The sequence below is a fragment of the Onychomys torridus genome, chromosome 14 (genome assembly GCF_903995425.1).
Source record: "Onychomys torridus chromosome 14, mOncTor1.1, whole genome shotgun sequence".
NCBI lineage: Eukaryota > Metazoa > Chordata > Mammalia > Rodentia > Cricetidae > Onychomys > Onychomys torridus.
The window spans coordinates 71019162-71036333 of NC_050456.1; the positions used below are offsets into that span (position 1 = coordinate 71019162).

A 17172-nucleotide genomic window follows, 5' to 3' on the forward strand; every position below is an offset into this window, starting at 1 on the left:
GATGAACGATGTCCATCTGTCAGGTGAACTTGCAGTTTCTAAACAAATAAATAAACACACAAGGAACAGACATGCCAGAAGCTTTCCTGTCCAGTCCAGTGGTACACTGTTCATACTTCCCCTAAAGATTCACTGCACGCTTTGCCTCACAGGGACACAGCCCTGGCACTTGCCATATTCTGGGCAGTGATGAGCTGAGATCAGATTCCCCCAGGAAACCTACAATAAGGTTTTCCACAGGCTCCTGCAATTACCTTACTGTCATTGCAACGACCTGGCTCTGAGACGGTGTCACGGGAACTCTACTTTCCTGAGGAAAATGTAAAGCAGACATGAGCATGGGTGGCAGCTTCCCCGTAGCTGCACAGATGGAGCGCCCCCTTCAGTTGACTGGAGGGGTCACTGCTGGAGACCAGGAAGCCACGTGCAGCAAGAGAAGAAGCTTACAACTAACTGACTGAAGTGCTGGATAGCATGGCCAGGATCTCCTACTGTCTTCTTCTAGGAGAGAATTTCATGTCAACAGGCCTGATCTTGAGGGTCTCTTCCCAGTTGTCAAAAGATGCTGTTATGGAAGGAGGGAGGGAGGGAGGGAGGGAGAGAGAGAGAGAGAGAGAGAGAGAGAGAGAGAGAGAGAGAGAGAGAGAGAGAGAGAGAGAGATCAATCCATGGTAAATGTACATTTGAAACCCCGGCGGCCTCCTGCACCTTCCCTTGAGTCCTCTGAGCCAGGCTCTCAGACTGGAGGCTGTGGAGTATCCATCTTCCCGCTGCCAGACAGACTTCCTGCTCAAGTCCCTTCAGATGAATCTCACTAAAGCCACTCTCAGGGCTGCCAGGACCCTAGCACTGGGACTGCTCTGACAAGGGCAGTGAGGCTGTCAGGCGGTTCTAGCCCGCTTGGCTGAGAGAACGTCTTGCCTTCCACAAAGGCTGTTGCAGTCCTCAGTGCTGCCCGCAGAGCCTGCCCTATGAGCTGCGTGCCATTCTTTGGGTTGTTTGTTTGACTTTTAAACCTAATATGGGCAAAGTACCTTCAGGGACATCTGACCTCACCACCTCTGGGGTGAGGCCCATTACTCCCGCTGACATGGAATGCCCAGCTTATCTGTTCCCTGGCTTCCCACTCATACACCCGTGGAAGGCTGGTAACCTGTTTTTTTCTTTCCCAGCCTGGCCTGTCTCTGTCCAGTGTTCCACAGTGCTGTAGTGTGAGCAAGAGGGACTAGGGCTCTTTTTATTTATTTATCTATCTATCTATCTATCTATCTATCTATCTATCTATCTATCTATCTTGGTCAGAAGGTTTCCATGACAACAGGAGCTGTAGCTTCTAGTGAAGCTGTGGCTGTGTCTTCTCTAGTCTCCCTAGCTTTCCTCAGATGTCTGGTCCAGCTGTCTTAGCTACTGACTTTCCATATGTCCCAGTTGTGCCCTTTCTTCAGCATGGAGCATCAGCTACACTTAAGAAGAACAGCCACACGAGGCCACTACCTGCAAGACCAGAGCCCCAGAAGTCTCATGGCTATCTCATCACGCTGCTCTTCTTGTGTTTGGCAGTTCATTCCCACCCTGCAAGCTCCTGAGCTCCCTCCTCAGGAGCTGCTCCATAGAGCCTGCTCCAGAGCCTGTGATCTAACCCAGTGCCACGTGCCTGCGTAAGCACGAGGGCAGGGTTCGATTTCAGGATGGTGCTTGCTCAACTCGCTGTTTCTGTCAAGCAGAACACAGAACTTCCTTCCCCTCAAAACTGAGAATTCTCAGGTGCCAAATGCAGGAATGCAGGCAGCCTATTGCAGAAGGCTTCTCTTCCTTGACTCTGCAGGGAAGGCTCTGCTCGCAGAGGATGGGCCTTCTGGGGTGTGGCCAGGGCTCTCTCCCCTCTGTGTCCAGACTTGGCAACTTCTATCCTTCTCTGGTGGAAGACACATCTGGTTAGGATGTGGATCTGGCATTGTCAGAAGAACAAGAGGGCCTGCGAGAGGGCTCAGCAGGTAGAGGTGCTAATTGTGTAAGCCTGGAGACCCGAGTTTGATCCCTGGAACCCTCATAAAGGTGGAGAGATAACTGACTCCACAGAGTTGTCCTCTGACTCTTCTAATTAATTAATTAATTAATTAATTAATTAATTAATTATTTAAAAACTAAGAAGTGTGGAGAGCCAGGTGAGCTTCCCATACCTCAAATCTCCCTTTTCACTCAAAGACTCAGGATAAGTTCTAGGCTCACCTGAGGGTGCAAGAGTCACCCTACCCCTGAGGCTGAGTTGTTGAACTGAACTGATCCCCAAGTGCTTACTAGGAGCTGATGGGACAGCTATCAGGCCCACATTGGAAGCTCCTTCATGGCTCATTGCCCCCCCTCTCCCCCCCCCCCCCGCCAACCCTGATGCCAGAGGCAGGTGTCAGGAGCCAAAGGGCAGCCAATGTGTGCTCACAGTGGGGACATGCTGTGTGTCCTAAGAGAAAGAGATGTGACAGGTGCCAGGAAAGACATGGCTCCAGTTTGGGTGTCCCCTTTGTCTGATAAGAAAAGCCCTCCTCGGGGGAGTGGAGAGGTGAGCAATGGGAAAAACATCAGTGAGACACACTTCTCACCTTATTCTGATGTTCACGCGCTGGACCCTAGCTGCTGGCCCAGGGCTGCACTTGACCTACCCCCATTACACGGGTCTCATCTATTGTACTAGATGTACTATCCTTAGGGTCCCACATGTGACATCTCAAGGGTTCCAGTCTCACAAACTGCAGTGGGGCTGGAACCTGGAGGTCCTAGACAGTCTCTCACCCTCATTTGAGGGCACCTACCTACGAGAACTAGCTCTCTCCAGGGACACATGCCCACCGTTCCTCACAGTGACACCGAGAATATTCTCACGTGGCTCATGAAGTTCACTGCCCTTGTTCTAGTGTTGTTCTTTATTTTTGAGGTGGTAGTCAGCCAGCTGAAGCCCAGAAAAGGTGGGTTTATAATTCATGAAGCACATGGAAGGCCAGGTGAAGACCAGATTCTCTCAAGGACTTTCCTAGGAAACCTCCACTCATTGCGCAAACACAAAGAGGCAAACCATCCCAGATTCCCCTGGGAGGGTAGAGGGGTGTTGTCCTAGGAGACTGGCTCACTTCCGGTGAGGAATCTGTGCTGTACCCATGGTCCTGTTCATTAATCATTAGTTGATCTGGAGGCAGCAGGTGGGGAGCAGAGGGCCTTTTCTTCCTGAGTGCCACAAGCCACTCTGAAGCTCAGACAGCCACCCAAGGCCACTAGAGGACAGACAGCCACCCAAGGCCACTCCAGGACTGACTGTATCGTGAGTAACCCAGGGTTTAGGGGAACAATGTCAAAAGAGGGTGACTCACCATCCTGGTTTGCCCCAGACCAAAAGCTCTTCCTAGGTCACTGGACTTCAAAGCTAAAGCCAGGGCAGTCTGGGGCCAACTGGACAGCTGGTCACCCTCCCTACATGTTAGAAATGCTGAGACTGAATAGAAACCCTGGTATACTTGTGTTCAGTGCCCCTGTTCCCCAGCTAGGCTGCTGGTACTCAAGGCCCTAAAATTTTCACACAGCTAACTCAGAGCAACATCAGCCAAATCTTGGTCTTCCAAAGCTCCCAGGGAAGGTGCTGTTGACATACCAGAGGACATTCTGGGTAATTCACTTAAAGCCACAGAAAAGTACATGGTCCTGGGGCTGGGATTTGGAAGCTAGGTAGGGAAGGGAGAGTCTAGGAAGCCATGATGAAAAGCCAGGTAGAGAGAGCTACTGTTGAGGTTGTGTCCAAGGTCAGCGAAGTACAGTTCAAGTGTCAAGTGTTGCCCACTCTCCAAGTGAAGAATGCAAGATGTTAGAATGCCGATATGAAAGTTATGGTATGAAAATTGAAGTTAAATATAACTGTAAGAATGATCATTGAGCCATGTAATCCCTGCTACTCAGGAGACTGCCCTAGACGACTTAGTGAGATAGTATCTCAAAACAAAAAAGGAGGAAGTCAGGAGGGTCTTTTACCACACCCATCACCCCATGTTCTCACACTGTACTAACAAATGTACAGTGGAGGGGAGGGGGGCTGGAGAGATATCTTAAAAGTCAAGAGCACTCACTGCTCTTGCATAGCATCAGGCAGCCCACCTGTAACTCTAGTTCTGGGTGATTCAGCACCCTTTTGTCTCTGATGTGCACACAAGCTCATGTAGGCACACACACATATACACAAATAAAAGTAAATCAATCTTTTCTTAAAGGTTAAAAAATGGCTAGAGATACTAGAGTTAAAACCCAATGGTATGACATTTGCCTAGGGTACATGAAGCCCAAAGGTCAATTCCTAGTACAAGAGAAGAAAAAACAGGTAGATAGTGCTTTGTGACACCCTAGGGTTATTTGAATTCCAGACCACAGAGCCCATGCGTAGAGTTTTGCCAAAAATGCTTGCCTTGCCCACAGTTGCTTCCCAGTGTCCAGGGCAGAGTGAATCACGGCTGAAGAGACTGGTTTGCAAAGCCAAGGATGACACTATCTGGCCCTTTGTGGGAAGTTTCTCAACTCTAGTCTGAGGGAGAGACATAGAGGCAAAAACAAGGATCCTTGTGTGTAGGAGATGAGTGGTCCAAAGAGAAACTCTCAGAACATGCTGTGGGAAGTGTGTGGGGGGCGGGGGGACGGGGGGGGGGCGGGGAGGGGACAGAAGGCCAGAGAGATGAGTAGGGTGGTCACAGGGCTTTTGGCCAAGAACCTAACAGTAGTAGGACCATTGGATGGAACAAGGGTAGATTCAGTGTAGAAAATTGAATAGCCTGTTTGGGGCAGGTCAAGTCCATTGTAAGAAGGGAATCTGTCTCCCCATTGTAACTGTAGGCAAAGTTCTTCACTGACATCACTTTCCTCTTCGGGATGGGACATGAGAGGAAGACAGCCCTTCCTATCGCCACCTGGGAGAGAAGGACAAGGAAGTGAAGGACAGTGGCCTGTAGACTGGCAGCACAGGGACAGTGGCAAAGGTGGTGTTCACACCTTCACTGTCCCTTCCCAGGACCACTGAGATAAAGGCCCTGGGAAAGAGCAGGGTGGAGGAGGCAGTACCTGGCAGAGAGGAAGTTTAGGTCTGGCTAAACGTTTGCAAGTCGGGTTTGGATCCTTCCTTTCCTCCTGAATCTAGGCACGCTCACAGAGGTGGCAAATAAAATGAGATGGGCATTCAAAAAAAGGGGACAAATACTATAGAATTGTATTACTATAGAATATACTAATTCATAGAGACAGAAAGATTAGACGTTATCTCAAGATGGAGAAGAAAGGAATATAGATTTCCTAAGTACAGAATCTCTGTTTTATGTGATGGAAAAGCTCCACAAACGAACAGTAGTATCAAGATATAATATCATGAATGTAATAAATCAATACAACTAATGTAATTAATGAATATCGTAAATATCATTATTGAACGAATACTGAGAATGTAATCAATAAATACCACAAATGTAATTAATATCATGAGTGTAAGTAATGAATATCGAGAGTGTAATTAAAAAATAAATTAATTAATTATATTAAATCATCCTGAGTGAGGTAACCCAGACTCAGAAGGACAAACACGGTATGTACTCACTCATAGGAGGATACTAGATGTAAAACAAAGATGACTAGACTGCTACACAACTCCAGGGAGGCTACCTAGAAAACGGGACCCTAGGAAAGACCCAAGGATCACCCAATGACAGAGAAATGGATGAGATCTACATGAACAACCTGGACGACAGTGGGAGTAATGAAGGGCAAGATTGGAGGGAAAGAAAGCTTAGGGGAGCAGGAGATCCCAGCTGGATCAAGAACAGAAAGGGAGAATGAGGAATAACAGACCATGATAAATGAAGACCACATGAGAACAGGAATAGGCAGAGTGCCCGAGAGGTCCCCAGAAATCCACAATGATATATCCTCTGTAGTCTGCTGGCAATGGTCAAGAGAAAGCCTGATCTGACCTAGTCTGGTTATCAGATGACTAAACACCCTAACAGTCGTCTTGGAACTCTCATCCAATAACTGATGGAAGTGGAGGCAGAGATCCTCAGCCAGGCCCCAGGTGGAGCTCCAGGTGTCCAACTGTTGAGAAAGAGCAGGGTCTGCAAGAGAGTGAATTGTTGAATCCAAGATTGCAAAAAGCACAGGGACAAATAGCCAAACGAATGGAAGCACATGAATTATGAACCAAGGGCTGTGGAGCCCCCAGTTGGATCAAGCCTTCTGGATAAGTGAGACAATTGAATAGCTTGATCTGTTTGGGAGGCACCCAGTCTGTGGGACCAGGATCTGTCCTTAGTGCATGAGCTGGCTGTTTGAAACCTTGGACTTACACAGGGACACTTTGCTCAGTCTGGAAGGAGGGGACAGGACCTGCCTGTACTGAATCCACCAGGTTTAAATGAATCCCCAGGGGTGCCTTGATCCTGGAGGACATGGGAATGGAGGGGAGGGGCTGGGGGAAAGGTGGGGGTGGGGGCGGGAGGCGGGAGGACAGGGGAACCCATGGCTGATGTATAAAATTTAAAACACATAATAATAATGAAAAATTTTTAAAAATTAATTAATTAATTATATTAAATGAGATGGGGGCATAGGTGTGTTATCCATGAATCTAAGCTGTGGCAGCAAATGGTAGCACTGTCACCCCACACATGGCGGGTACTGGCATTCACTTGCCTTCCACTGACAGTACTGAGTACAAGCCTCTATCCCATAAACATGGAGAAAAAGGCGAGCAGAGGGGTTTTAATAGGAAACAACAGGAGCGGTGGGGCCAGCTCCTGAACACTCTGGAGACATTTAGGCGTCTTCTTATTGGAAAGACCTGTTGTCACATGTAGAAGAGGCCATATGTTGCGTGTTCAAAGATGCCTCACAGGAAAATCTTTGGATTTTGATTTGGAAAATCACAGAATTGAGCTTCCATGTGAGGTTAATTCTAGGTCAGTAGAAGAAGGAATGGACAGCTCTGACTAGCTTAAACCAGTCAGTCCCTTGATGGTTTCCTAAAGAGAAATTAGCAAACAAAGAGCAATTTAAGTGGATATTTACATGTACATGTAATGTAATGTCATCTACAGGGCCATTCCCTACAAGCCTAGGTGTTAGCCCCTAAAACTCCCTACCTAATGATTGACAAGCATAGGTGCTAGCCCCTAAAACTCCCTACCTAATGATTGACTCTCCCCACCCCTGAGGCCTGTCAGCTCAGCAGGGGTCCTGTCTACTGTTGCTGGAATGTCTGTGGGGCTGGGGTGTCATTTTCTCTGCAGATCTGAGAGCTCCGGTATGCATTGCATTCACTGCCTGCTCCTTCTTCTGGCTGGACTCCTGCTGCTTTCTCACAGCCAGCTAGTCCAAGCATCTGAGGACACATCCAACCAAACCTCTACAGAGTTCTCATCCAACCAAACCTATACAGAGTTCTCACAGTTGAACATCTCCAGCTACCAGATTGTCCCTGGCAATGCCAACTTTGCCTTCCGCTTCTACCACCTGATAGCATCCCAAAACTCTAGGCAGAACATTTTCTTCTCCCCACTCAGCATCTCCTTCGCCTTGGCCATGCTGTCTATAGGGGCTGGTGGGGACACCCAGACTCAGATCCTTGAAGGCCTGGGCTTTAACCTCACAAAGCTGTCTTTGCCCGAAATCCATGAGGGTTTCAGGTTGGTGCAGCACAGGCTAGGTCATCCATCCACTGAGCTGAGCACCAAGGTAGGCAATGTGCTGATCCTGAGCCAGGACTTGCAGCTCCTTTCCGACTTTGTTAGCGCCACCAAAGCCTCCTATGACAGCCAAGTCTTACGCAGTAACTTCAGAGACACGGAGGCTACCACCCGGCTCATCAACAACTATGTCAAGGAGAAAACTCATGGAAAGATCAGGGATTTGGTCAGTGGCCTGAGACCTGATGAAAGGATGGTTCTGGTGAATTACATCTTCTTCCAAGGTGAGCTCAACAAGGTGCCAGCATACGCTCCTGCTCGAAGATGGGTGAGGGTGGGCAGCAGCACCCAGGCACCTCTAGCTCTTTCCATGGTCCCATCTTCGTGTGGAGACCTCCAGAGCTCAATGGAGCTCAGTCTACTTTTCAAACTCAGCTTTTCATGTTTATTTTGAAGAGAGGAGTACATGCCACAGCACACACGTGGAAGTCAGAGAATATCTCATGGGAGTTGGTTCTCTCCTTTCGGCGTGTGTGTCCATGGATCACACTCAAGTCATGAGACTTGGGTGGTTGTGCCTCTACCCCATAAATGATCTCCATGGCTCCAAATCTCAAATCCCCAGACAGTAAGCCAGGCAAATTCGCCACCATGCCTGTGTGTCACAGTGACACCACTGACCACTCAAAAACAACTTCCTTTTAAAGATTCATTTTATTGGGTTGTTGTTGTTGTTGCTGCTGCTGCTGCTGTTTGCTTGTTTAGTTGTATGTCTGTCTGTGAGTATGTGCATGTAAGTACAGATGCTGGCCATAGCCAGAGGCAGCAGATCACTTGGAGCTGGAGTTACATCTGGTTGTGAGTCACCATGTAGGTGCTGGGAGTCAAACTCCAGTCCTCTGGAAAAGCAGCTGTTCCATCTCTCTAGTCCAGTGGTTCTCAACCTTCCTAACGCTGCAACCCTTTACTACAGTTCCTCATGTGGTGACCCCCAACTGTACAATTATTTTTGTTACTACTTCGTAACTGTAATTTTGCTACTATTACAAATCACAATGTAAATATTTCTAGACATAGAAGTTTGCCAAGGAGGTCGTGACCCACAGGCTGAGAATCACTCTCCTAAATTATTCTCAGTTGAATCAAGCTGCTGATGGAGAACAACCATTCCTCCTAGATGGCTTGAATGGAGCACAGTAACAGCGAGGAAGGGGCTTCAGTGGCTATATCATGGCTCTAGGCTGCAGGTGGCACTCTCTGCAGGAAGATTCGGCTACTCTGTCTCCCTTATATCCTCAGGTCTGTGGAAGAAACCCTTTCCACCCTCAAAAGGCTTTGTCGGTGACTTCTACGTAGATGAGAACACTGTCGTGAAGGTGCCCATGATGCTGCAAGATGATCAGCAACACTGGTATCTTGATGACAGACATGTGCCCTGCACGGTGCTGCGGATGGATTATAAAAATGATGCTGTGGCCTTTTTCATCCTTCCTCAAAAGGGCAAGATGAAGGAGGTAGAGCAGGTGCTATCCCCAGACATGCTAACACGGTGGAACTGCTTGCTTCAGAAGAGGTAATAATCGGGATGCCATGTGGTGTTCAAGCTACAGGGCCACTTGCAAATGGGCCCGTCTCGTGAAACTCAGTAGCCAGAAACTGGAGTGACCACTACTCTTTGAATCCATTGGCCCCATCTCTGAGACGTTCCTTGGATCTTAGACAGCAGATTCTCCCATCATGCTTAGTACAGGGTCCCACTCTTCATCAGAGAAAACCACTTTAGAGTTAGGGGTCTTGAGTTCTTTTTGTTGCACAGGCCGTGGGTAGAGTGACTTTGCCTCTGAGGGTCAATCCTTGTGCAGTGAATGTGAGATCTGCTGCCTAAGCTGATGAAGAAGGGTTAAGAAAATTCTATCCACTCACCCAGGGAGAAAGAGAGAGGGGAGGGAGGGAGGAAGAGAAACTACTGTGCCCCTTGTGCCCTTACAGAAAGGCTTTGCTGCATTTCCCCTGATTCTCCATTTCAAATCCGTATGCACTGGATGAGATTTTGCCTGACCTGGGCTTCCAGGACCTGTTCACCAAACTCAAGTGAACAAAGACAATCATTTCCTTCTGAGGAAGGCTCAGATCCGCTGCGGCCACAGCTGCTCCAAGCAAGGCAGCTCTCCCTCACACTGGAGCTCTGAGGGGAAGTGTCTCTAGTCATGTAGAAGAAAAAGAGCAGCCAGAGGCTTCACATCAGCTGAAACGGGAGTCAACTCTGCTGATCAGCCAGTCCACAGCAGATGGGACCCATGGGGGCTCTGAAGGGGCAAAGGCAGTCAGCCACATGAAGGGGCTGGCACCTGTCTTCCAGTACCTGCATACCTCCATAATATAGCCTTTAGGGAAGTTGAGTGTTCAAAGGCAATAATTACACCAGATAAATTACAGGCAACTCAGGAATGCTCAGACAAAAATCAGTCTTCCCCTGAGGAGGAGCCCCTTAACTGGTTGTCCAATACCAAGTGGTCAGCCCTGAAAGAAACACTAAGTGGGAGTTAGAGAAAGGGAAAAGGATAGGTGAAATGGTGTAATTATATTTCAATAAAAAATCATTCCCCCTAGATAGCTAAGTAGACATCTGGGGCTTGTCACCACTATAGGCACCTAGCTGAGGTGTTGACTGACTCATGGATGCTTCTGGAAGCCAAACTCAAGTGGAGTAGAGTCATTTTCTTCTGAAGAAGGCTCAGACAAACCAGGGCCCAGCTGCTTCAGGAAGCTGATGTCTTGAGCTGGAGAGATGGCTCAGACAATAGAGAACCTGACTCTGAATCCCAGAACTCACAGTTTTAAAAAGCCAGGTGTGGTGGCAGGTGCCTGGAGACAGATGGGTCCCTGGGGTTTGAGCACTAGACAGCCTAACTCACCAGCAAGTTCCAAGACAATGAGAGACCCTGTCCCAGTGACCTGAGGTTCGTCCTGTGCCTGTCACACATGTGCACATGCGCACACGTACACACACACACACACACACACACACACACACACACACACACAGACATACATACAGATAGGCAGAGGGAGATGGAGGAAGGGAGGAAGGGAGGGAGGGAGGGAGAGAGAGAGAGAGAGAGAGAGAGAGAGAGAGAGAGAGAGAGAGAACCTAACATGCCTTCTTGTGTGCCCTTTCAGGTACTTTTACAGAAAGCTCTCACTGCAATTCCCTAAATTCTCCATTTCAAATTCCTATGCATTGGATGAGATTTTACCTGGCCTGGGCTTCCAGGACCTGTTCACCCATCATGCTGACTTCTCTCATATCAACCAAGATGAGAAACTGAAGTTATCCAAAGTAAGTAATACAGACCTCTGTGGGAGACTTCTGCCCCTGAGAAGGAGGTGGGCAATGGGTATGGTCTCTGGGAGCCTGAGTGTGCTCAATCTTCCAAAGGTATGAGCATCTACACAGCGGCACACCAGCTGTTGGATGCAGTCTCAGTGTGGAGATGACATGACAAAGGCCAGCCCATGCCCTCAGACGCCTCTGAGTCAGGCCAAGGGTCTGGCACTTGGGTATGTCAGAGCCATAGTGAGGAATGCACTATAGGAACAGCAAAGGGAGGAGGCTGAAGCCTGTATCTGTGTGTTTTTATAGGAGTGCCAGAGAAGAATTACTTTAAATGTGGGGAGTAGACGTATTAATGGGTACACCCTAGGAGAGGAGTCCGAATTTCTGTCTTGCTCCTCACCTTGGGATATTGCCTGATCTTTGCTTGAATTATCCTTGTCTCTAAAGTGGCCATAACGCTACTGACCTCCTAGGAGGTGACATACATACCTAGGGACACCGAGGGGCTCAGGAGAGACAACTGTCATTCTGTGCATTTGGAGAGGCTATAAAGCCTGTGTTTTCTCCCTTAGGCTTTCCATAAGGCTGTCTTGGATGTGAATGAAGCTGGCACGGAGGCTGCAGCTTCCACTGGTGTCTCGGCCATGTTTTTCTCTGCTAAGCCCAAGAAACGTGTCCTTGTGTTCAACCAGCCGTTCTTTGCAGTGATCTATTCCACCAGCACCCAGAATATCCTCTTCATGGGGAAGGTGTTTAACCCCACAGCATAGCGGTCCCAGGACTAGCTGCTCTGTTACCAGAGTGAGGATGTGGTTTGGGAGGGCTTGGTCTGAATAGTTCTGCAACCATGACTGAGGGCAGGGCAGGGTCCCTGACTCCAGAGAGGAGCCAATGGTACAGGAAAGGGTAGGGCAAGATGGGCTGGAAAACGAGAGAAGCCCTCTTAGGAGGGTAACACTGATTAAACCAAATGACAGCTCTGAGACCCTGGTGCGTGTGCATGGTGCCTCACATGTAGCAGACACTTACATGTCCTTTGCCTATCCCTTCAGGCCTTACCCTGTTAGCAAACCTGGTCCCAGACATGAAGTATGAGGTCGTGCTCAAGTCCCATATAGCTGCCCAGGTACATAGAGAAAGTCAGTTGGCTGAGTAGAGTTAGTGTTTTGTTTTGTTTTCTCCAGAGGGACTGGAAATGCTTTGGTAAGAGGACTCTCATTAGAAGCAGCATGAACTGCTTGGACACTGGCCTGGTATCTCTGTTACCTTTGCTCCATGGTGATCACACCTACCAGAAGCAGCTTGAGGAAGGATGGATTTATGCTGGCATGTTGTTTCAGAGGGCTTCTGTCCACAGTGGCAGGGAAGGCCTGGTCACAATCTCAGTTCATTGTGGTGGGGGTAGGGGGTAGAGGGAGGAGGTTGTTCATATTATAGTGGACCAGAAAGCAGACAGTGAGGCCAGAACCAAGGGTTAGATCCAATTTTCAAAAGCCCACCCTCAGAGAGTCACTTCAACAAATAAGCCCCAACTGTTAGACATTCCATAATCTCCTAACACAGTACCACCAGCTTGGAAATGTGTTCAAAACATAGTCTGTGGGGATGTTTCAGATTCTTACCATATATCTGGTGAGGAAGACTCAGAGGGATGTGCTGCCTATGGCTTGAGATATGACCAGTGCCACTCACGGCATAGACAGCTGTGGCCAGCAGCATGCTGCAGGAACAGGAGCCGGGAGCCAGGAGCAGCATTGTTAATATATTGGCCATGCTGCTGATGTGGTCTGGGACTTCAAGAAAGTGCCCTCCCTTCTTGGGACTTAATTTCTTCACCTGAGTAATACGTCATGCTGCTCTCCCCTTGATCTGGCTCAGATCATTTCAGAAGCATAGTGAATTCTCCAAAGAGGGACTCTTCTAGCATCTGGGAGTACAAAACCCTACCCATGGAGGAGGCAGGCTGACAGGAACTGGTTCTGTCTGCAGCAAACCTCTGGTTTCCAGCAGATGCCTTCTCTAGGCCACACCCTGGGGGCTGACAGGGGCTGGTGTGACTAGCACCAGGCTGAGATTCAACATGGCCTCTCTGATGTCAACATGGAGTTCCAGGACACTGAGAGCCTAGAACAGTACAACCAAGAGGGACCCTTACCCATTCTTTTCTTGATCCAGGTCACTCTCTTGATTCAGGGTGAGAGCTCCCATAATGCTTTGCCATTAGCTGATCACACTCCTTTTATTCCCACTTATTGCACACTCAGTGTTCTAAACGGTGGGTTCTGATTTTACTTCTCTGGACCTCAGTACCCTCACCTATGAGATGGGACAAGTACAGCTGCCTCTGCCTCCTGGAATCACACTTCCTATATGTGGGCCTTAGAGTGGGGCTAGGCATACACTGGCCCTGTTACTCTTTCCATGAGCCCCACATCCAGATACCCAGTGCTGCTCTGAGCTTCCGTTTGTCCCCACCCACCTAAGCCAATTGCCCTTATGCATCCCAGGTCATTCTCTTTTGGACATACTTGTTATTTAGACATGGATATGCAATCCCAATGGGGTGTGGTTCTAAACTTGGGGACTTTTTTTTTTTTTTTTGGTGCTTCTCTTCCTGTTATCAGTTCTTTTCCTGACTGAGCTTCCAGAAGGTTCTAGATCAGTACTCAGCTCCACACCCATCCCCTTTCTCTCTGTAGGTCAAACTGAGGTAGAACCTCTCTTCTCAGTTTGTTCAGGGTGGAAAACTGGGGCTGGCACTCTGTGGCCAACTCAAGGAATTTTCCAGACTTCAAGATTTGGAGGCTACCGACCACACCCACTCTGAGGGACTTCATGGTGTCCAGAGCACCTAGAGATAGTTCTGAAAATTCAGTCCATGGCTGGAGAACAGGACCCAAGGTCCCTGACCCTTGTCTGTAGTGTACACAAAGCACCATATCCCAAAGACAGAGTGGTCACTGGTAACGCAGAAAAGCCCCCTCCAGCTGGCACCCATTCAAAAGTCAGGGTGCTTCAGAAACTATGGGATGTGGTCATGGCCCTGGCAAAGTCACAAGCCCAGGAACACGCTGGTTGCCAGGAAGCCAAGACAGAGAGCACCCTCTGCTCACAACAGAAAGTGTTGCCAAGGGAAATGGTGAAGGCTGGACCAAGGAGGCAGTCCTCCACTCAGACCTCTAAAACACAGCTTTGAATAGTAGAGCACTGACAGAGGAAGGATGTCGGTTAAGCAGTGGCACTGTGGCTGGCCGCTGCCTGCGACGGCCATGCCAACAGAGGAGAGTGCTGGATGTATTGGTGATGGAAGAGTCAGGAGCCATAGTTACCGTTCTAGAGCTTTATTGTGTGTGTGTGAGAGACAGGGTGTGAGAAAGAAGAGAGAGAGAGAGAGAGAGAGAGAGAGAGAGAGAGAGAGAGAGAGAGAGAGAGAGAGACTGACTGTGCAGAAGGGGAATACAGAAGGAGAGTGTGCAGAAAAAGAGAGAGGGCACAGAGGGCATGCCTGTTTTTTAGGCTGGGACACTGTCGCAGGCTGGTGACGTAATTAAGGACATAATCCTTACAGACTTTCGCTTATATCTAAAAAGAAAGCAGGTAGATGGGAATAGAGGTGTTGTTTCTCTCAAAGACTGCTTCCGGCTGAATGGATGATGTTGGGTGGCTCTTGGGGAAATGGGGAAGGGGAGTCTTTCGAGGTAGACAGGCATGGTGGGATACTGTCTGTTATCCGTTGTTCGGAGACATGTATTACTCTTGGCTGTGGCTGGGAACCTTTTGTCTGACAAGATGCTGGTGACACAGAAAAAAGCTTAGAGAAAAAAAGAATCATTATTTTATGTTGGTAGATCCGGCCTGTCCAGATGGATTTTGAAACATGTTAAGCTTTATCAGAGACAGATTATTTTAAAGCACCTGTTTCTTTTACAAGTTTGGCATCCAGGAGACAGGTGATCAATTGTTAAAAGCTTCTCACAGTAATAGATGTTTATATTAAGGTCTTTTTGTAGCACCCAGACACTTTTGTGTCTGGGGGGTGTAAATTCCTTTTAGCTGTTACAGTTTCTTACTTGATGATCTTTGGACTCCGGTTCTGTGGTGGTCCTGTATCATTGGCTGAACATTGAGTTAGAACAGGGAACTGGGAAGAGAAAAGCTTGTGGTACGTAAGAATTTTTTGTTTTTTTAAATTAGGGACAAGGCAAAGATCAGGGCCCTGTCTGTGTGCACATGAGAAACACAGGCAGTAGATCCAGAATGAGACAATGAACTCTTATCTTAGCTGGAAATTTTTTTTTTTTTTTTATTAAGTAACTCTGAAAGTACAATTAAATCTGGTGAGGTAAGTAAGGCTGTCCTCTGTACCCAATGACAGAGAAAGGAGAGGTGACATCCCCAAACTCCCAGGACTGAGTCAGTGGTTTTGGTGTCCAGAAAGAAAGAAACAGATTGTTTCCCTGCTGCGTTCTGGGTTCCCTGCCATGTCTGTAGCCAAACCTAGGTCTGCTGGAGGTCTTTGCTTGATGTACCCATGCATCTTGGCACTGGGGCAGTCAGCTGACTGGTTGTCTTTCTAGGCAGCACTTTTAACAAGGCTGTTGATGGCCTGGCAGGGCATTCGCTAGCCCATGGCCTTTTTCCTCACTTAAAACAGGGACCCAACAGATTTTGGGAGTCAGCGAGTGCCAGCACTTGGCAATTTTGTTTTTGGGCTTTTAACTCTTCCCTGGCACACCTTAAATGCCAAAGATGACTCTTTTTTGCCTGTGAGGTCAAGAGCCTTGCTCTCCAGGTGCTTAAGTTTTAGTCGGGAAGGTCTGGGGAACAAGGGATGGATTTTACTCCGTGTCCTGAATTTGATGGGACATCTTAGAGACAGGGCCTTGTTATCCCTAAATTTCCAAAGCTCCCTTAGCCTTAGGTAATCTATATAGCATAGGCCCAGCCAGAAAAGTGAATGAATGAATGAAAAGGATTGAAGTTTACTGAGTTATGTTTGCATCACCTTTGGCCTAGCATCAAACAAATATTGAACTCATTTGCTCAGGTTTCAAAATACTCTTTGCTTTGGAGCAAAAAAAAAAAAAAAAGTTAAGTAAATCCTTAAAGATTCCATGCAAGATATTTTAGCCAGCTACTGTATCTTGTTACATTTGGGAGGTCCAAAGCCTGAGCTCTGGCCATGGTGATGTGTACTTAGAACACCAGCACTAGGAAGGCAGGAACAGGTGGATCACTGGGACTTGCCGATCAGCCAGCCTAGCTTACTTGGTGAGCTCGTAGCCAAAGAGAGACCCTGTCTCCAAAGAGCAGAGTAGATGGCTCCTGAACCATGTCCTCTGCTACACACACACACACACACACACACACACACACACACACACACACACACGAGTGAGGGGAGGAGCCACATTGGGTTAGAGAACCATGGTCCAGTATGACCTTGTTTTGACTAATTCCATCTTCAGCAAGGACCCTATCAGTAAATGAGGTTACTGATGCCCTTGATGTTGATACATCAAAATTTGACATAGAAGAGGGAATAATTCAGTCTTGAAGTCATGGAGAGGGACAGGGAAGCATTCTGAAGGCATTTGGGGGCTTGCTGGGCTGCTATCTATCAAGATAATTTTCTTTTTCATACCTATCCCACATACCAGCTCTACCTTGTGCAAGCCTCTGGCATGGGGACCTTGGAAATATCACAAGGCCTGAGCCAGCACTCTGCTCCATCTTGGAAAGAGTCAATGAGTAAACTCTGGTTTCAAGAGAGAAAAAGTCAATCCCACAAGGCCCCCAGAAGTCCTGGATGTACCTCTGTTCTGAGCCAAGAGCACTGGCCTTTACGTTAACTACCTAGACACTGAGGTCCTAATCTGATGCCTGACCTAGAACATTCCCTTCTGCCTCCTGGGCCTCAGTTGGGTTCTTAGGATACACAAGATGGACACAATGACCCCTATGTCTCTGCCACTGCCAGACTTTCTCTTTGTAACCATTATCAGACTTCTGAGTTTGCTTTCTGGCAAGCATACAGGCCTGAGATAAGTGCTTCAAAGCCTTTTCCTCCTGAAATTGGCTGCAGAAAATGAAGGAGTCGAGCCCGGAAAAGGGCTGGTGTTCTGCTGTTCCTTGCCTTTG

General features: G+C 48.1%; 1 protein-coding gene across 1 annotated transcript; it reads left to right on the plus strand.

Annotated features, from left to right (window-relative positions):
- Nucleotides 1–7314: 7314 nt before the first annotated feature.
- Serpina4 (serpin family A member 4) lies at nt 7315–11849 on the plus strand. The gene is made up of 4 exons (XM_036206230.1): nt 7315–7978; nt 8994–9267; nt 10875–11034; nt 11604–11849. Exons 1-4 carry the CDS (start codon nt 7315–7317, stop codon nt 11799–11801), a joined length of 1296 nt encoding a protein of 431 aa, XP_036062123.1. The 3' UTR covers nt 11802–11849.
- The last annotated feature ends 5323 nt before the right edge of the window (nt 11850–17172 follow it).